At 35.6% G+C, this 22,079-nt stretch overlaps 1 protein-coding gene across 1 annotated transcript; it reads left to right on the forward strand.

Annotated features, from left to right (window-relative positions):
- Window positions 1-1,653: 1,653 nt before the first annotated feature.
- LOC141673827 (uncharacterized) lies at window positions 1,654-20,570 on the forward strand. The gene is made up of 17 exons (XM_074480563.1): window positions 1,654-1,810; window positions 1,905-2,021; window positions 2,108-2,209; window positions 2,308-2,448; window positions 2,543-2,677; window positions 2,770-2,850; window positions 2,926-3,116; window positions 3,355-3,520; window positions 3,605-3,748; window positions 16,853-17,338; window positions 17,432-17,472; window positions 17,523-17,683; window positions 17,774-18,617; window positions 18,777-18,792; window positions 18,932-19,752; window positions 19,816-19,901; window positions 19,973-20,570. The coding sequence occupies exons 1-17, from the start codon at window positions 1,654-1,656 to the stop codon at window positions 20,568-20,570; spliced, it is 4,287 nt and encodes a 1,428-aa protein (XP_074336664.1).
- Window positions 20,571-22,079: the final 1,509 nt, after the last annotated feature.

A 22,079-nucleotide genomic window follows, 5' to 3' on the forward strand; every position in this document is an offset into this window, starting at 1 on the left:
ACATCATCATTATTACGTCATCCAAGTTAGAATCTGTTATGCGGAAAATTAGTTCTAATACTTTAATTTCAAAAGACAACTTATTATGGATCATCCTATAATTTTATGAACAACTAATTAGAAATGCATCTTGTTATAATAATATATTATTATGTTTTGCCTTATATTTCAATTCAGGTTGATTTTTATCTTTAGAAAATAGTTTTCAAATATATATTTTATTATGTATAAAGGATGCCCAAATATGTTTAAATATTAATATATTTTTGAAAAAAATTTGTATTTTATATTTAAAAATTATATATATATATATATAATATTAGAAAATTTTGGTGCCCCCACCCCATGTGATATCCTAGGCGGTCACCTTATTGGCCTTACCTGAGGGCCGACCCCGATAGTCGGGGTGTGTTAGAAGATCACTTTTTGATGATTTAGCAGTGTCCGATAGTTACTGGGATAAAATAAAGAGGTAATTGCATTTTACAACCCCACCTTTCATTTAAAATCAAAACAGTATACCTATTTTTTGTAAAATACAGTTTGCAACTTTTAACTTTTAATATCAACTATAACATGCATCCCTTGCGGTTATAAAATTGAAATTGAGATATTAATATTAATAACTAAAATTTCAAATTAATTAAAATATTTATTTTAATACATTTTTTACATGAAAAAAATTATAGCTATTTTCTATTAGTAATATTCTAAATTAATCATATTGTTAAATATTTAAAATATATTTATTAAGCAAAATATATGTTTATATATATAATCATAAAGTTTCTAAATATATTTATATTTTAAAATTTTAAAAATTATACTGAATAATAAAATAATTGACATTAATATTATTTTTATAATTTAAAATTCTAAATTTTAGTTTAATTTAAAAAAATTTAAAATTATTATTTAAATATTTTGTTGAATAATTTTACCCTCCATAATATAAATATTTTTAACAAAATGGTTAAAAGAATGCATATTGTATTTGATGTGTAAAGTCAGGGGTTGCAAACTGTATTTTTGAAAGTTAGTTTATAGTTTTGTTATTCAATGAAAGGTTGGGGTTGCAAAATACAATTAATTCTAAAAGAAAAGTAGGGTATCCTGGAACTGAAATTGTTAGTTAATATATGTGATATAGTTGAAAACAGTCATTAATTTGAATGGAATGAATACACCAGATTTTGACATGTTAAGCAAGTTTTGTTTGCATTTGCTTCTTAACAACATTTAAGCACAAATTATCTATTTATATAATAGTTCCTACTGGCTCTTTTGAATAGTAACTTCCACCCCTTTTTAGCATTGTACCCAGCAAGTTATAAAAAATTACTAAAGTTGCCACTGATTAGTTTTTTAAAATTACATATTGGATGAGAATAAAGATTATATTGGATGAGAAGAAAGCTTATGTTGAAAGCTTTTGAAGCTTCTCTTGGAAGGTAAGAATGTGTCCTATACACTTTTGAATTTGAAATTCAAAATCTAATTAGTTTGTTTAAGTTAATTAGTGACTTATCCCTCTCTTTTGAATAGTGTCTTCACCCACTTGAATATTGTGTATACATGTGTGCACTTGAATAGCTTGAATAGCTTCTTACCTGTGTCTTCCATTTGAGTACGGGTTGATTCATTGTGCAAGGTATGGGTGGTGAAAAAGGTGACAAGTTCTTTAACCTGAAAGATTTGAATGCAGATTATGGTCGGAAGTACAGAAGAACAAAACAATTGAATCGTAACAAAGAGAATGTGGTTGTCGAGTTTGCTGTTGCTGATCGTTGTGCTTTATCTTCTTCCACAGGTAAGGAGTACTAGCACAGGTAAGTTTGTTGTTATTGAATACCTTCTCTTTGTATGTGTGAATATAAGTAAGACTTCTGTTTGTGTTTGGTCAGCACCCGTGTTAACAGGATCAATGGCCAACGTTCATACTCCGTCAACCAAGACGAACCGATCACCTCTGTTTACCCCAGCAATATTTAGTAGTGGGAGCCAAAATATAACACCTACAAGTACAGATTCTAATTCTTACAAAATTTAAACCGCAAACATACTTAGGCTTATGTTCTGACAACCCATTGTTTTGTCTCTAATACAGGTATGTTGAAAGAATCCACGCCAAATATTGTTAGGTTGGTGGGAAAGAGGAGGAAACTTGGTGACTTGCCTAGGTCAGGCCATTTGAATGAAACATCTGCAAGTACTGTTTGTTTTATTAATTTACTCTGTGTTTATCTTGCAAAGTAACTGCTATTTTATGTTTATGAAGCAATAATGCGTTTAATATTTGGTTGGTAGAATGTAGTAGTCCGGTTGTTACTCCCCGATCAAATAGCAGAGTAAACTACATGAATCCTCTTGAAGGTAGTCAGGACAGAACTCTTTTATCAGATGTAACAAATTCAGGTAGCGCCTCATTTTCTAGAAATATGTTGAGAGGTAAATATTAGATTCTAGCATTGTTAAGCTTTTGTCTGTCTATTCTTATGGTAACAGGAATAACTAATTAATAGTTATTTTAATTATGAAACAGAGGAAACGCGATCAAACATTAATGATGTTTCATTAAATGGACGTGAACCTTTGAACCGGAAAGGGAAGGAAAATTATCTTGGATTTGGTAGAGAATTATTCGCAGATAAGATTGTTAGTGATGATGAGGAAGAAAGTAATGACTTTAATGAAGATGAAATGAATGTGATATTGCGTCATTGTTATGTCTTACGTAATAATGATTTACCATTTAATATTTTCTTGCAGGTCCGAATGTAGTTGCTCCTTCGTTTTTTTCTGATGATTCTGAAGGATCAGATTATGAAGCAAGTGATTGTGAATCAAGTGGTAAGAAAAACAAAGATGTACTCCTAAAAAAAGTATCCACATTTAATTTTATCAAACTAAAATAAATAAATACAGATGATGCAGATTGTCTTAGTTGGTCGCTTGATGGTGATGATGAAGTCATTGTTGATGGCAAGAATTCAGATTGTAATTTGATGCAGAGCAGACGTGCACCGCGACGTGTCGTTCCTGAGGAGTATGCTTCTTTGGGTGGTCCTACTGCCATATGTTCCAAATGTCATGCTCGGATGTGGAAGGAAGAAAGGGTAATAAAGATGAGACTAAAGGTTGTCCTATATTTTCTCTTTGTTGCATGAAAGGTGTTTTGAGATTACCTCCAATCCCTCCTACCCCTGAGTATTTGCTGGATTTATACAACGACAAGAAAAGAGGTCCTACTTTTCATAGATTGATACGGCTCTACAAGGCAATTTTTGCCTTTACTTCTACTGGTGGTAACATAGATCATTCAATTAACAATGGAAGGGCGCCTTATGTATACAGATTAAATGGTCAGAACCACCATTTTTTGGATCTTTAATACCGAATGACAATGAAACCCCCAAATTTTGTCAACTTTACATTTATGACACCATTAACGAAGTTGATAATCATCTTCGGTGGGTTAGTGTTCATGACCGAGAAAGTGTTGATAAAGAGGTTGTACGAGGTCTTATAACAATGTTAGATGAAACTAATCAATTGGTTGGTGAGTTTAGGCAGTAGCGTGATTTGTATGAAAGCGATGAAATAGTTGAGCGGCAGATTACACTAAAAGTTATCAGATCTAAGAGTGGAAGAGAATGTCATATTTCTAGCACTGATGAAGTTGCTGGCATTATGGTTGGTGACACTGAAGAAACCTGTGGTGACCGTGATATAGTTGTTAACGAAAAAGGTAAAGGTTTAGTCCGTGTTTCTTATTGAAAGGCATATGTTATAGCCTATTTGTTTATTCGAGGATTTAACTCAACTCAAATAAGAATGTAATAAGTAAATAGTGGATCTATCGTCAGAGAGATCTCACAGAGTAACATATGTCAAAGGATTAAGTAACATTGTTCATCTACAGACTTGATGACTTAATTCACTGGAAGAAGCTCAAGAAATTGATCAAGCCTCAGTGATATAAATCAAGATTGTGGATTTAATCAAGTGACAGAGATCTCGTCAGGGTATCAATTAATTACAAGGATTTAGTCTGAAGAAAATCATGAGTATCAAGGTCAAGGCATGAAGAAACGTCACGGAAGTTAGTCACTCATGAACTAGACAGTACATCGAGTGTCAACATTGAATTGGTGGAATTGATTCGTAATTGACAGTGATTTTCAGAAGATTTTCAGAGGAATGGTTGCTGCTCAAGATTGGTATTAATTCTCTATTAATTAATTAAGCCATATAATTTAATTAAGAAAATAAATTAAATCTGCAAAGATTAATTTATTGTTTAATTAAATTAATTGATTAATTAATTCAGAATTATTATTTGATTAAAATCTGTTTTAATCCAGCAAGACTATCTTTTATATTAGGAAGACAATCGGTATGACAATCAATAGTCATACCGAATGTCATGCTAGTTCATTTGGATTGTCTTGCCGAAAGTCCTACCAGTTCAAATGGATTGTCATGCCAGTTCATTTGATTATCTTGTCGAAAGTCTTGCTGATTCAATTGGATTGTTTTGTTTACTTAAACAACAGAAAGCATATCATTTTCAACAGAACACAGCATTGAATATTCAACAACAAAACACAGAACAAGAGAACCTGCAGAGAAATTATTGCAAACTACACAGATCATTTATTTCTAGTATTTATTGTTAAATCCAATCCACTAGAAATACTTTTCTTGTTCTTGTGTAACTATCTAGCGGATCGAAATCCCTAGAACTTAATCTCAAATCGCTTTTAGCATTTGATCTTTTTTATTGCAAAAATAGAAAAAGTTCATGTCAAATTTATTCTAGATTTGTAATAATTGATTTGAGATTAATCCCTTGTAAACGATACCGTTGTTGTAACACCTTTCAAGTTTAATAATAGTTTTATTTAACTTGAATTTTGTTTCACCTTTTTATTCCGCATTTTATTCGATTAAACGGTATTGTTTGTATTCAACCCCCCTTCTACAAACATATTGGGACCTAACAATTGGTATCAGAGCCTTCTGATTAACGTACAAATCAAGATCCTAGACTTTTGTGTTTCTTTCACTCCTTGAATTTTTTATTCACTCAAAAATTCATAATGACTACACAAAAAGTTGGAACCGTTAAAATTCCACTATTCGATAAAGAAAATTATGTTATGTGGAAGAAGAAGATGCTATTGTTTTTACAAGTTGTAAATTCCAAATATCTGGAAGTGTTAAAGAAGGGTCCTAAAATTCCGATGGTTATTGAACCAGAGGTAATAGAAAATGATGTGGTGATTACCAAAGCAAGAACTTATGTGAAAGATCCTGAGGATTTTTCTCCTGCTGAAAAAGAAGAAGCCTCCCTGGATGCTAGCCTTCAATTAATTTTAGTAGATTCCCTTGATCCCTTGATGAATAGACATGTGATGAACTGTAAAGATTCCAAACATATCTGGGAAACTATTGAGGTTATTAATGAAGGCACAGAGGAAGTTAGGGAGAACAAATTAGAAATCCTAACCTCTGAGTATGAATACTTTAAATCCAATCCAGGAGAAGGAATCACTGAAGTGTTTGAGAGGTACAATGCATTGATCAATAACCTGAACATTAATGGTAAATACTATTCCATCAGGGAGGTCAACAAAAAGTTCCTTTTAACACTGCCAACTCATCTCGAACATAGAATCACTGCCATAAGAGAAGCAAGAGATCTGAGTGAGATTTCTTTGGAAAGGCTCTATGGTGTGTTAAAGACTTATGAGTTGGAGCAGATTCAGCAGAAGGAAGTTTATGGGAAATGAAGAGTGGTCAGCACGTCTACTGCTCTAGTAGCTGATGAACAACAACAACAACCACAATATCAACAACAATCTCAACAGTCAGAAAGAATGGTACAATCTTCCAAGGTTGAAGAAAATGTGATAGTAGCAGAATTTGATCCTCCTACTACAAATCAATCAGGAGATGATTTTTATTCCTTGAAAGAACTGGAGCAATTGGAGGATGAGTCAATGGCCCTGATTGTCAAGAGATTCTCAAATGTCAGATTCAAAAGGAATCCCAAGTTCAAGTACAAGTCCAACTACAACAGATTCCAGAAAGGTGGATCTTCATCCTCTAACACCAGCAGTGGTGGGTATAAAACAGGGATGGTTGATCGAAGCACCATTCGATGCTTCAACTGCAATGAGTTGGGACATTTTGCCACAGAATGCAGGAAGCCAAAACAAGTTAGGAAGAACTCTTACGATTTTAATCAGAAGAGTAAATCTGAAAGGGCTTACCTGGCAAAGGGAAGAAGCTGGGATGATACTGACAGTGAAGATGAAGAAGTTGGGAATCTTGCTCTCATGGCTAGTGATGCAAACACCTCATCGTCAAGAAAAGAGGTAAAATTTACTGATGTTGAATTAGTTTATCATCTAGGAGGTTCCTTAGATTGTGCTCGTCGTGATAATGAATTGTTAAATCAACAAATCAAAGACCTTGAGAAAGAGGTCAATGAATTAAGACTTGTGCACATTAATCAAGATAAATTAAAAGAACAAGTATCTTTTCTAGAGAATAGAGTTGACTGATATAGACAACTCGAAACTATTCTCAAAGACAAGATCACCGGTCTTGAGGCTAAGGTTAAAGCTTACTTTAATTCTTGTTCGAAGTCCAAAGAGTTTTACAATAAGCAAGCTATTAATCAAACATCTGGAATAGGTTATGATTACAATGTTGCTATTGGAAAATTAGGCATAAACTCCCCTCCTCATGTCTGTACTAAAGGCAGGGAAGTACCACATGTGCTTAAGGGTGTTGATGAACCCCTCTATAAAGAATCAATTGCTGAACCATTTGATGAGACCTCATTTATTATTCAAGAAGAAATATGTGCTGAAGATCATGCTAATGAGAAAGCTGTCTCCAAGTCAAGTGTGTCAAAGGTTCCAGTCAAAGTTGTGAAAGCAACTGAGACTAACTCAGACACACATGAGTTGGATAACACATATGCCATGTCTACCATGCATAAGTTGCCTATTGTTAATCCCTCTCATAAAGCATGTGGTGTTCCTGATTGTATGCCTTGTGCTTTTAATTTGATGTATGCTTATTTTAATGGTAAGCATGTTTCTAATGATAAGACTACTCCTCGTCAGCATGTGAATAATAGAAAGCATGATAGGTCTAAGACTACTAGTCCTCCTAAAGCTAGAAAGGAGACATTTGTGCCTAAGCCTAAACAGAAATTTGTCAAGGCTGTTCACAAGGTCAAATGTCCAGTCATTGAGAAAGTTGAGAACATTAAAATTAAGAATGTTGTTTTGCCTGATAAAGGCCAATTTTACAAGTATGCCGGACCCAGCCAAGCTTGGGTTCCGAAGAAGGTCTAATCCATTTGTATTGCAGGGCATTAAACAGGTACAACCGGTAGTGTGGATTCTTGACAGCGGATCGTCAAGACATATGACCGGAGATAGAGCCCTGCTATCAAATGTGGTTGAGAAAGCTGGCCCAGTGGTTACCTTTGGAGATAACAGCAAAGGTTTAACTGAGAGATATGGCTGTTTGCTAGCTGGAAATGTGATCATTGAAAATGTGTATATTGTGCAAGGACTTGAACACAATCTGCTTAGCATTAGTCAGTTCTGTGACAACGGCTACAATGTTTTATTTGACAAGCTGAAGTGTCAGATTCTGCACAAGAAAAGTGAAAAACCCTTCTTGATGGGAATCCGGAAAGGAAATCTGTTCGTAGCTGACATGAACTCTGGAAGCAATCCTGAAGTCAATTGTTTTTATGCAAAGTCATCGACAGATGAGAGTTGGCTATGGCACAAGAGACTTTCTCATCTCAATTTCAAAACAATGAATTCTCTTGTCAAAAGAGAATTGGTCAGAGGTCTGCCTCAGCTGGAATTCTCCCCAGAAGGACTATGTGAGGCTTGCCGGAAAGGAAAGTCAAAGAAAGCAAGTCACAAAGGCATGACACATCCTCCATAACTGGTGTTCTGCAATTATTACACATGGATTTATTTGGACCAATTAATGTCTTTTCGATGTCAAAGAAGTGTTACTGTCTTGTGATAGTTGATGACTATTCCAAGTATACGTGGGTTTTATTCCTTCACTCTAAGGATGAAACACCACAAGTTGTGATTGATCATATCAAGTTGATCGAGTTAGATTCTAATGTCCCTGTTAGAGCAATAAGGTCAGATAATGGAACAGAATTCAAGAATTCACTTCTCAATGGATTTTGTACAAATAAAGGGATTACCAGACAATTTTCAGCTCCTAGAACCCCTCAGCAAAATGGAGTGGTAGAAAAGAAGAATCGTACATTGATTGAAGCTGCAAGAACGATGTTAAGTGAATCGGGTCTTCCAATGTACTTTTGGGCTGAAGCTGTCAATACTGCATGTTATACTCAGAATCAAACTCTAATCAACAAAGACTTCATGAAAACTCCTTATGAGATTTTGAATGAACAGAAACCTTCTATCAAATACTTTCATGTATTTGGTGCCAGATGCTTCGTGCTCAAGGATGGAGATGATCGTCGTGGTAAATTCGAGGCAAAGGCATATGAGGGTATTTTTGTTGGATATGGAAGAAGATCATACAGAGTGTATATCATTGATCAACACAAAGTAACTGAAAGTGTCAATGTTACATTTGATGACACTAAACTCCCTAGTATCCAAACTGAAGATCCTTCTGAGAAACTGAAGTTTGATGATATGTCAGATTCAGAATTAGAACATGGTCAAGAACCTGAGGTTGTTGCTGGTGAAGAACCTGTTAATTATGATGATACTCAAGGTAATGGTGATGGAAACTTTGTCAACAATGGAGATACCACTGCTACTGACGGAGAATCTTCAAGTCAACATGGCAACAACTCAGGGGGAGATGCTGAAGGATCAACTAGTAGGACATAACATCCCAATGAATTTCAAGGCGAATCATCAAGATCAAATCTTCCAAGACAGACTGTCTGGAATAAAGCTCATCCTTTTGAGTTGATTATTGGTGATCCAGATGTTGGAGTCAGAACTAGACGTGCTACTCAAAATGAGTGTCTGTTTTCAGGATTTCTTTCTGAGATGGAACCTAAGAAGATTGAGGAAGCACTGACTGATCCAGATTGGGTGATTGCTATGCAAGATGAACTCAATCAGTTTGAACATCAACAAGTCTGGAAACTGGTACCTAGACCTACACATAAGAAAGCTGTTGGTACTAGGTGGGTATTCAGGAATAAACTAGATGAAGATGGTGTGGTTACAAGAAACAAAGCAAGACTGGTAGCTAAAGGGTATTCTCAAGCTGAAGGCATTGATTATGATGAAACCTATGCTCCAGTGGCTAGACTAGAGGCCATCAGGATATTTCTGGCATTTGCAGCATTCTCTAACTTTAAAGTTTATCAAATGGATGTCAAGAGTGCCTTTCTGAATGGAAAGCTGGATGAAGAGGTATTTTTAGAACAACCTCCTGGTTTTGAAGATTCAGATCATTTGGATTTTGTCTACTTTCTGTTCAAGGCTATCTATGGACTCAAACAGTCTCCGAGAAAATGGTATGACACTCTTTCTGAATTTCTTATTGAAAATAGCTTTATTAGAGGTGTCATAGACAAAACTCTCTTTTCTAAAAAGCATAAGAATGATACTATATTAGTCCAAGTCTATGTGGATGATATAATATTTGGGTCTACTAATGATAATCTCTGTAAGAGATTTGCTAAGTTAATGCACAGCAAATTTGAAATGAGCATGATGGGAGAGCTGAAGTTCTTTCTTGGATTATAAGTAAATCAAAGGTTAGATGGAACTTTTATTTGTCAGCCCAAGTATCTCAAAGAACTCCTCAAAAAGTACAATCTAGAGGATTCTGCATCAGCAAGGACTCCGTCAACTACAGCTGTCAAGCTTGGACCATGTGAAAACTCCATTAAGGTAGATGTCACAAGCTACAGAGGTATGATTGGCTCGTTACTCTATCTTACTGCAAGTAGACCAGATATTATGTATGCTACATGCTTATGTGCAAGGTTCCAAGTGGATCCTAGAGATATTCATCTCGTTGCTGTTAAACGAATCTTAAGATATCTTAAGGGAACACCAAATCTAGGAATTTGGTACCCTAAAGAATCTGGTTTTAACCTTATCGGATATACAGATTCAGATTACACAGGAAGTGTTGTTGATAAGAAAAGCACCTCAGGGAGTTGTCAATTCCTAGGTAGCAGACTAGTCTCATGGTACAGCAAGAAACAGCAAACAGTTTCAAATTCAACGGCTGAGGCTGAATATATTGCTGCTGGAAGCTGTTGTGCTCAGATCTTGTGGATTAGGAATCAGCTACGGGACTATGGCTCTGTATTGAACAAAATACCTATTCTATGTGACAATACAAGTGCAATAGCCATCACCAACAACCCTGTGCAGCATACAAGGACCAAGCACATTGACATCATGTATCATTTTATTAGAGAGCACGTCATGAATGGTACTGTTGAACTATTTTTTGTTCCAACAGAAGAACAAATAGCAGATATTTTCACTAAACCTCTTGATGAATCCACATTTACCAAATTAGTTGGTAAATTGGGTATGTTGAATAGCTTTAGTGATTAAACTTGTGAATATCTGAAATATGTTCTTGAGTGAATTTACAAATGAATTTTTCATAAATGAAAAAAATTCATTTGCAAATTTATTTTATCATTTTCCAAAATTTCCTGCTTATTTCTATGTAATTTTTATTATCTTATCTTATTTATTTACTCAACTTGTTAATTTTAATGTCTCAGAATATTTTATTTTCTCTAAAAATATTTTTCTATGAATTTTATTTGTTAAAATTCAAAAGAAATCTATTTTTGGACTGAAAATATTATTATCTCTGAAATATTTTAATTATTTTAATTATATAAATATTTTCTACCATATTCATTTCAGTTTTCTGTAAATTGTAATATTTTCTATATTATATTTTTTTATGTGTTTTTAACAGTTTTTATGTTAATTATTCAATATATTTAAATACTTAATTTATTTTATACTAGAATGACAATCGGCAAGACAATTGAAATTGTCTTGCTGAAAGTCATTCCAGTACTAATACTTGTTTATTTTTAAATCAGTTTAATTTTATAACTGGCAAGACAATCGATATGACTATTGATTGTCATGCCAGTAATAAAATTAATATCAGATATATTATGTTTTATTTTGTACTGGTATGACAATCGATATGACTATCAGATTGTCATATCAGTTATATATTATTATTTGTTTTATTTGTTTGTTTTGTTTTTTGTTTTTTTCAAAATTGCCTTGTATGACTATCGGTATGACAATCGGTAAGACTATCCCGAATTGTCATACCAGTTGTCCTACTTAACAATTTTTTTTTGTTGTTTCTTTTACTTTTTATCAGTTCATTTCCTTCTTTTCAAAATTCAACAGTTATCTCTCTCTCTCTCTCTTCGACCAAACATCAATACCATCGCCATTGTCTTCCTTGCTCGAGTTTTTACTCAGCAAACTAAAACATCACTCCTGATATATACATACACGTATATACATATAGGAGTGCTGCCAAATTTTTTTAAATCTTTTGCACTTCGTTTTGTTCCCTTCAAAATCGTTTTGTGTTTTTTTGATTTTGGGTATTTTTATTTTAATTTCTGTTTTGTGTCTTGTGGTTTTTCAAATCTACTTTTGTGAGTTAAGAATTTTAACGAGATACATTTCTTTCTAAATTTTTTGATTATAATTGATTTAATTCAAATTATTAAATTAATTTAATTAATTCAAATTTTCTTAATAATATTCTTAAAATTCTGAAAGTGTGTGTCTTATTATTATTTTTAAAATGGCTCTCAATTTCCAAATTGTTTCGCATAATCTTGTTGGTTACTTTAATCCAGATAAATGTGATGTAGAAAAATTTAAGCCATGGATTAGATTTTTAAATGACCATTCGATTGTTAGCTCTGCTATTAAATCAAATATGATTTTAAATATTGATCTGCTTAGACTAATTTGCACAACCTCTACTGTGGCCGATGATTTTAAATCTTTTTCATTCACCGTGGCAAACACACAGTATGTGGTTGATGAAACAGTCGTCAATCGAGCTTTAAATTTTCCTATGGACAATTTCTGTAATTTGCCCTCTGAAAATGATATTTCAAACTTTTTCCATGCTATTCACTATCAGGAGGTAATTAATTTAACCAAGTTATCAAAATCCAATTTGGTGTCTGAATGGGACATTTTCTTCGATACACTTTCTAAAGTGTTTGCCAACTGCACTAAATCCAATTTTCACAACATCACTTCCACTCTGCAGTATATTGGTCTTGCCGTTGTTTTCAATCAAAGGATCAATTTTGGCAAACTACTTTTACCCATTCTTTTGAGACGTCTCACTACTGCTTTACGTGATCATTCTACAAATCGTAGGGTCTCGTGTTACTATGCTCGTTTTCTCATTCTCATAGCAGAACATATTCTCTCACCTGAGCATAAAGCCCTTTTTGCTAACTCTGCAGTAACCGAACCCCCTCTAGTAAGCAAAAAGATTTACACCCGCCAAGACACAACTTTCAAATTCATGCAAGTTCCAGTACTTGTATCTGCTTTCATGGCCACTTATATTCCCTTACCTATCTTCAATCTTCTCGGTCATGAACAGCAAGCTCAACCTCCAGTGGTTCAAACCACCCAGGCTCAAGCATCAGATGCTCTTCCTCTACAGGTAATAGTTCCTCCAACTCAACCTATTCCTACTTCTGTTGAAAGACCCCCAGTGGTTGATAGGACTGACCATGAAGTTGTAGAACCACAGCTTCAATCCCAGGTCATAGAGCCAAACACAGAGTCACAACCTATCTCAACCTCTCCCCCACTGTCTAAAATGTTGCCTAGAAGGTTAATAGGAAGTAGTTTGTTGGTGGATGTGAATGAACCCTCAGCTCTGCCTCCTCCGAAGAAAAGAAGAACATTTACTGAGGCATCTGAAAGCCCATCCTTGTCCTCCCAACAGGACATGGACTTTGAAATGGCCACTGAACAGTTACTAGAAACATCCTCTCAACAGGATGAATCTATTGAAATTCGCCATAGGGCCATGGCATCCTGTACTGAGTCAAGCACAATTCCATTACTCACAATGGAAGCATACAGACCAGTAGATGATACTCAGGACACGGAGCGAGGAGTGTACATAGAGTCGGTTACAGTGCCTGCCACAGTTACGGCAGAAGAGCAGTCAAATGCTTCTGAGGGAAAATCTGACTCTCAGCCACCTTTAATAGAGTCATTTTCTCCCCTCCCAGATCCAACACCTCTGGCTCCCTCACAGGATTCTCCACTCGCAGATTTATCTGGAGAAAGTGGAAGGCAACTCGGTCAATCTATCCCTAAAGCAATTCAGACATCTATTTCACATGAAATGATAGGTTTGACTGAGGATCGGGACTCGCGAATTCCCATTGCACCACCACTGACCTCTCTTGAAGAGGCTAGGGTGATTTTAAATGCAGGTACAGAAGATCAGCCTCAGGAAGACTCCTCACGAGCAATTATATTGAGAGATACACATGCACGTGAGTTGAGTGAATTAAACAGGAGAGATATTCAGATGAGCGCACACACAGACACAAACACTGAAAATCTGTTAGCTCAAATTACTGATCTCAAGGAACCACTTACAAAAAGTCAGGCTGAAGCTAAATCATTCAAAGCACAAGTGGTTGAACGATCTTCTTCTTCCACCTCTGTCAATAATCAGCTGGCTCTTATCAGGACTGAAATATCAGATCTGAAGACATCTGTTGTACCAAAGCTTAACTCAATCCAGGAATCTCCAACGTTATCAGCTGACGACATTTCAAACTTCTGCTCTCTACATACAAGAATGACTTCTCTTGAAGACTTGGTTGAAATGAATCATTCACTAGATTCCTCCAGATTTCTGAAGATAGAGACGGGTATGGAACATCTGAATGAAGGGATGAAGCACCTGTACTATATGATCAAAAATTCTCACTGTCCCAATGAAGAACAAAGGACTTTCTTTGAAGGGCCGTCTGGTGGAGGCTCAGGCTCGGGAGGTGATGGAGGTCATGGAGGATCTAAGGGAAAGTCTGTAGAGGATTCCTCAACTAAGGGGGAGAAGAAAGGGAGAAGTGATAAGGGAAAAGAAAAAGAGTCGTCTGCTGGAGGCACATGGAAGCCTAATGATATCTACTATAGTGGAGAACAGGATGACTTTGATATTTGTGACGTTCCCACTGAACCAGTCTTGGAAGATAAAGATGGTTTCTTTGAAGCTGAGGAGGAAAGTGATTTTGGAGAATGGGAAGAGGAAACTCCAGTGGATCCTCTGTTTGAGAAAGAGTTTCAGCAGCAGCAGTCAGAGATGAAAAGAAAAGAAGCTGAACTCAAAAAGGTCTCCCAGATCATTGACATGAGGAAAGACATACAAAGAACAGAAACTCTTTAAAAGCAACGTCTTCATGACATTAAAGCTCAAGAAAGGAGAAGAGATGTCAGACTGAAGATTGGTGAAAAATGGGATGAAGCTAGGAGAGTACTTGATATGCCTCAGCTGAGCACAAACAATGATAGACAGTTTCTACATCTTCTGGACAAGCTGGAGATCTCTAATCCAAACAATGACATGTACATGAATGCTATAAAGACTGAAGTCTCAAGGATCACAGTTGCCTTTGACAGATCCCTAAATGAGATGAGCATATTTGTATATTGTCAGAGCAAAGGATCTTTCAAGGTGTCACTTCATCTGTTTGAGAATCGTTCTTTGTCAGAGATTTGGGTTCTTCTCAACAAAGTAAAAAGAAGCTCAAAATTGAATGAAGTTCTTCGAGAAAGGCTCAAAGAGTTTGCCAGCAGGGCTAGTCCTCAAGTGGTCAACAATCCTCATCAGGTAAGATTCTTTAAGTCTGACTGTCTTCAAATCTGCCAGCTCGATTCACAGTCTCTTAAAGACTACTCAGCTAAGCATCTGGTCTGGATGGAACATCACTTAAGAACTGCTGGATATTCATCCATGTTGAAAACTCAAGCAGCTGATCTGATTCAAGCTTATTATGAAAAGAATATTAAAAGGTACAATCAACTCAAGAATAAGCTAAAGACGGTTGGAGTTCAACCAGTTAGACCAGACAGCTTCACTTTAGAAAAGGATCGTGTCTTTGATAAGGAGTTGCTTCAAGATTTAGAAGAAGGTGAAGTCAGAAGAGAGGACAACTGAATTTAATTAGCTCAAAACACAATGTAATATGATTAGAGCTTTATGAATCAAGATAGACTAATGTAGTTATATGTTCAGGCTAGAGGAACATCTATCTTGTATTCACTTGTAAATTTCTTTTGGAATCTGGAAAATGTTAAATATAATCCAGAACTTTTCTGCTATTTACTTTGCATTACTGTTTATATCTTTTTCTTATATGTTAGTTGAGTTATCCTCTAGGTATTTGTTGTTATTGTCTAACAAGCAAATAGGGGGAGATTGAAAGGCATATGTTATAGCCTATTTGTTTATTCGAGGATTTAACTCAACTCAAATAAGAATGTAATAAGTAAATAGTGGATCTATCATCAGAGAGATCTCATAGAGTAACATATGTCAAAGGATTAAGTAACATTGTTCATCTACAGACTTGATGACTTAATTCACTGGAAGAAGCTCAAGAAATTGATCAAGCCTCAGTGATATAAATCAAGATTGTGGATTTAATCAAGTGACAGAGATCTCGTCAGGGTATCAATTAATTACAAGGATTTAGTCTGAAGAAAATCAAGAGTATCAAGGTCAAGGCATGAAGAAACGTCACGGAAGTTAGTCACTCATGAACCAGACAGTACATAGAGTGTCAACATTGAAGTGGTGGAATTGATTCGTAATTGACAGTGATTTTCAGAAGATTTTCAGAGGAATGGTTGCTGCTCAAGATTGGTATTAATTCTCTATTAATTAATTAAGCCATATAATTTAATTAAGAAAATAAATTAAATCTGCAAAGATTAATTTATTGATTAATTGAATTAATTGATTAATTAATTCATAATTATTATTTGATTAAAATCTGTTTTAATCCAGCAAGACTATCTTTTATATTAGGAAGACAATCGGTATGACAATCAATAGTCATACTGAATGTCATGCTAGTTCATTTGGATTGTCTTGCCGAAAGTCCTACCAGTTCAAATGGATTGTCATGCCAGTTCATTTGATTGTCTTGCCGAAAGTCTTGCTGATTCAATTGGATTGTTTTGTTTACTTAAACAATAGAAAGCAGATCATTTTCAACAGAACAAGGCATTGAATATTCAACAGCAAAACACAGAACAAGAGAACCTGCAGAGAAATTATTGCAAACTACACAGATCATTTATTTCTAGTATTTATTGTTAAATCCAATCTACTAGAAATACTTTTCTTGTTCTTGTGTAACTATCTAGCGGATCGAAATCCCTAGAACTTAATCTCAAATCGCTTTTAGCATTTGATCTTTTTTATTGCAAAAATAGAAAAAGTTCATGTCGAATTTATTCTAGATTTGTAATAATTGATTTGAGATTAATCCCTTGTAAACGATACCGTTGTTGTAACACCTTTCAAGTTTAATAATAGTTTTACTTTTTCCACGTGGAGAAGATGGATTTCACCCAAAGATTAAATTTTAAAAGACTGCTGATAGTTCTTGCAAACCACGTGGCTTTTTGTCTCTGAAGAATTACTACTCATATATTTTCCAAATTAGAGAGTCTGATGGTAAGGTATATTTAGAAATTAATATATGTTTCTTTATGTTCCCCAGAAATAAATAATGAAAGTTGTATTGTAGGTTTGACGCCTCGGCTAAGTGGAAGACTATTTCAACAGTATATGGTAGATGCTTTTTCTACCATTGAACAGACACGACTATGGTGGATCCGTACTCACCAAACTACTTTACGAAATGAATTATACAGCAATATTTGTAGATCTGTTAGCAGAGGTGATGTGGACAGTTCAAATACCGGTAAAGGTATAGTTCTGCCAGCTGGCTACGTTGGTTCGAAGCGATACATGCAACAAAATTTTCAAGATGCGTTGGCCGTATGCCGTTACATCGGACATCCTGACATATTCCTGACTATGACCTGTAATTCTCTTTGGGATGAAATTCAGAAGATGATGGAGTATGTTCCTGGTTGCATTGCTCCAAACTGTCCTGACATCATATCAAGGGTGTTTAGGCTAAAACTTGATCAGTTAATGGTAGATATTAAGGACAAAAAACACTTTGGTGTTTGTATTGGAGGTAAGATTGTTTACCAGGACTTTCTTAGTTTAATTTCTAATTACATTTTTGTTTTCATATTGCCAATATAATCTAAATTTTCCCGTTTTGCAGTTATGTATGTCGTCGAGTTTCAGAAAAGAGGTCTTCCACATGTACATATGTTAATATGGCTAGATGTTGATTCAAAAAAAACCTCAAGCAGAATGTGGATAATTATGTATCCGCAGAAATTCCAGATCCTTTATTAGATCCGGTTGGTTATGCAGCCGTGAAGGAATTTATGATCCACGGTCCATGCGGTTTGCAAAATGTAAAGTCTCCATGCATGAAAGATTTACGTTGTATACGTCATTTTCCGAAAAAGTAAGATATAGGCATACCCTTTTTTGTGTCATTACAGAATCCAGTAAGTTACCCTAATACCTAAACTTTGTAATAATTGAATGGTTTCAGGTACTGTGCTCGAACTACTTTTGATGACAGTGGCTTCCCGATGTATATGCGACGCATGACAAACATTACTGTTGAAATAAGGAAGGCTGAGCTGGATAACCAGTGGGTAGTACCATATAACCGGGATCTTTTAGTCAAGTATCAATGCCATATGAATGTGGAAATATGTTATCATGCACGCAGTCTTAAGTATTTATTTAAATACTGTTTGAAAGGCCATGATCGTGCTACCGTTCATGTCCAGAGAAAGAGAAAAAGGCAAGCGAATGACACTGATGTGGGGGGAATAGATGAGATAAATACATATTTTGATGGGAGATATTTATGCGGTGCTGAATCAGCCTATAGGATTTTTGGCTTCCCTATCCATCATAGAAGTATATCTGTTGAGAGACTTCAATTTCACTTACCAGGTGACAAAAACTGCACCTTCCGTGCCAATGAAGCGCTAGGGAAAGTTGCTGCCCGGGAGAAGAACAAGTTCAGTAAACTGGAAGCCTTTTTTTATTTAAACTCTGTTGATGTTAATGCATGGAAGTACACTTATGATGAAATCCCACGGTTTTATGTGTGGAATGATGGTGAGAGGAAATGGACCATGAGGAAGCATGGTTTTCAAATAGGTAGATTATGTTATGTGCACCACAGTACGGGTGAGCCTTGGTTTCTTTGTTTATTACTTACGAAGGTATGTGGTGCCACCTCCTTTGAGTCTTTACGTACCGTTAATGGAGTATGTTACAGTACATTTCGCGATGCCTGTAAAGAATATGGTTTACTTGACGATGATAAAGAATGGCATGAAGTGTTGACTCAAGCTTCTGCAGGTGGATTACCTCCCCAGGTTCGACAGCTTTTTGTCCATATTATTGTCAATTATAAAGTCACTGATTTGAAGACTTTATGGAGTACATATTGGAAGAGCATGGTTGATGACATTTTACTCAGATGACGTCAAAGTTGTCCAAATACCTTATTCACTCTTAATGACATGCAACTGCAGTTCTATGCTTTAGGAGGTATGACACCTTTTTACATTACAGTGTAGGACAAATTTTAAAATTTTTGTGGGCTGGAAATGCAGTCCATTAATTGTTCTTCATTTGTTCTATAATTGGGTGAATGCTGTTAAATAGTTTTAGATATCAAATATTACAGAAATAGATGAGTTGCTCCGGTCAGTTGGTAAATCCTTGAAGAAATTTGATCAGTTGCCTCAACCTCCTCACAGCTATTTGAACAATGGAACAAACAATTTGATAATTGAAGAGACAAGCTATGACACTAGGAAGATGGAGTATGAAACTGCTAAGCTACTACAGGACTGTACAGAGGAGCAGAGGAAAATATATGATGCAGTAATACAATCTATTAACACTAACGTTGGAGGGATTTTCTTCGTTTATGGTAGTGGGGGTTGTGGAAAGACATTCTTATGGAGAACTCTTATATGTAAGTTACGTTCACAAGGTAAAATTGTGCTTCCAGTTGCTTCTTCAGGGATTACTGCCACATTAATGCCCGGTGGTCGGACTGCACACTTCAGATTTAAAATTCCAATAGTTCTTGATGAATGTTCAACATGTAATATTGCCCATGATTCAGATGTTGCGCAACTCATAAAGCAAACACAACTAATAATATGGGACGAGGCGCCTATGCAGTACAGGTATGCATTTGAATGCCTAGACCGATCGTTGAAGGATATCATGAAAGCTGTTGATCCAGAACATTATGCCATGCCGTTTGGCGGTATTACCGTAGTTCTGGGTGGTGATTTCCGTCAAATCCTCCTAGTAATTACGTATGGAGATCGTGCTGATATTGTAGCTGCCTGTATCACTAGGTCAAGGCTGTGGTCCATTTGCCAAGTATTCTTGCTGACAGAAAACATGCGCTTAAAACAAGGTGAGAGTGATAGTGAAAGTGAAGAGCTTAAAAAGTTTGCAAAATGGGTACTTGACATTGGTAATGGCCAGGTCAGTCCACCTCGAGTCTGCAATTTCCCATTCACTGAAAATCAAATTTTAATTTTGTCTCAGTTATGTGACGTACAAACTGAAAACACAGTTGATAACATGATTCATAGCACATATCCTAATTTTGCTCACAAAGGGCAGAGTACACAGTACTTGAGCGAGAGAGCTATTTTGACCCCTACCAACCAGACTGTGGGCCACCTCAATTCGCTTATTGTAGACAAGCTCCCGGAGAATCGGTGTCCTATTTTAGTGTTGATGCTGCAGAGGAATTTGGTGGGACAGATGAGGATCACAATGAAGCCTTCCCAATAGAGTATTTGAACTCCTTAAATGTAGCTGGGATGCCACCTCATGATCTGAAACTGAAGGTTGGGGCTGTTGTTATGCTAATGCGTAATTTGAACCAAACCCTAGGTTTGTGTAATGGTACAAGGATGATTGTGACCAAATGCCTGAGATTCTGTGTGGAGTGTGAAGTAATCTGTGGTACGTTTGTTGGTTCGAAGCATTTCATTCCACGTATGGAGCTTTCTCCCTCAGATACAAAGATGCCATTCAAATTGGTACGGAAACAAATGCCTTTACAGATTTGCTATGCCATGACAATCAACAAATCTCAAGGTCAATCCCTGAAGACAGTTGGGCTATACTTACCTAAGTCAGTGTTTAGTCATGGACAGTACTATGTTGCTATTAGTCGAGTAACCTCACCCACTGGCCTCACTATATTTGTTGATGATGAGTCTGGTGGAGCTACAAATATCACCCAGAACGTTGTTTACAAAGAAGTTTTTTACGGCCTTCCAGAAGCTTAGTTTGTTTGAATTTATAAATGTGTAGGAAAACATTATTGTTATTAAGTAATTATGTAAACCTGATTATGGGAAAATGTTTTACCGTGTTAAATACTTTGCTCTTAACCATTATATATTGTAAATTACGTTACAGATTGGTAGTAGTTTATTCTTCTACAAATGTATTCTGGATTATTTCATCTTACATGTAACATAATAAAGAAGAATTACGCATATGACTGTAGAAATAGGTGAAGAAAGGGGGTATAATTAAAATATGAATAGTTGATCAAACGTAACAAACTTCAAAAGTACAAATAAGTACCGAATTAAAGTACAAATAACCTTCATGCCAGATTGGAAGTGCAATTAAGTAAGGATTACAACTCTGAATGTATAGTTATTTTGGTAAATGAATCGTAGTCTATTGCCTGCAACAAATTTATTGTCGTAGGTGAAATCGTTCCAACACAATCCAAATCGGCATGTTTTCCTCTTTCGCTGAACAACAACATACCAAGTACCATCTCCAAATAGAAGTCTGATGAGGGTAGATTTGGTCCATGGTCGAAATACTTGGAGCATGTGTCTTGGGAAATACTATATAGAAGATAAAAAAAAGTTAAGGGGACAAGTACGGATTAAGCATTATCACATTTTTACAAGGACTGGGTACAGGTAATCTTACCACTCTGTGTCCTCTTTGATCAACATGTGACGATAACAGAGTTACTGTGAAGGAAAGGGTATTTTCTTCTTCACCAAAATATACTTCTGGATTTGCTTGGGTGGCTCCTGAAGCGGCATGAAATTTTACAATTACTTATGTAACTATAACAAGTCATTAACCCATCAATTGAAATGTACCTTCTTCCACATTTGCCTGAGCCGCATCATGCAAAATCCCAGGTATTTGATTTCCTCCCGTTGATATTTCATTAACCAATCCTGGAATACAAATAATTAGTTATAATATTGCATACATCCCAACGATCACCCGCACAAAATATTACATACGTATGAAACTATAAGAAGTCATTAAGGCATCAATTCAAAGGTACCTTCCTCGATATTTGCCTCAGCCGTATCATGCAAAATCACAGGTAATTGACTTCCTCCAGATGAAATGTGATTAACCAATCCCGGAATAAAAATAATAACTATTAATTATGTATAAAGGCCAACAGACATCCTACCTAAATGGACAGAGTATTGTTGTACCTGTTGTTTGGCCTGGCGATCTCTCCAAATGAGCATTTGTTATAAAGCAAACAAAATTGGTTATTCTGTATGGTTCTTTGGTAATATACTACATACTGAAATGAAAAGTACCTGAAGAATCTGAATCTGACGTAGACATATCAGTAACCTCAAAACACAGTCTTTTCCCCAGCTCTTTCAAAGACACTTTAGCGGGTGCAGAATGAAGAATATTAATACCATTTGTGCTAAATATTGTTAAGTATAAACTTGATGGACCAACACAATCGAAGAAAATCCAAAAACTCTCCCTCACAGAATAATTGTTGA

The sequence above is a fragment of the Apium graveolens genome, chromosome 7 (genome assembly GCF_009905375.1).
Source record: "Apium graveolens cultivar Ventura chromosome 7, ASM990537v1, whole genome shotgun sequence".
NCBI classification, from domain to species: Eukaryota; Viridiplantae; Streptophyta; class Magnoliopsida; order Apiales; family Apiaceae; genus Apium; species Apium graveolens.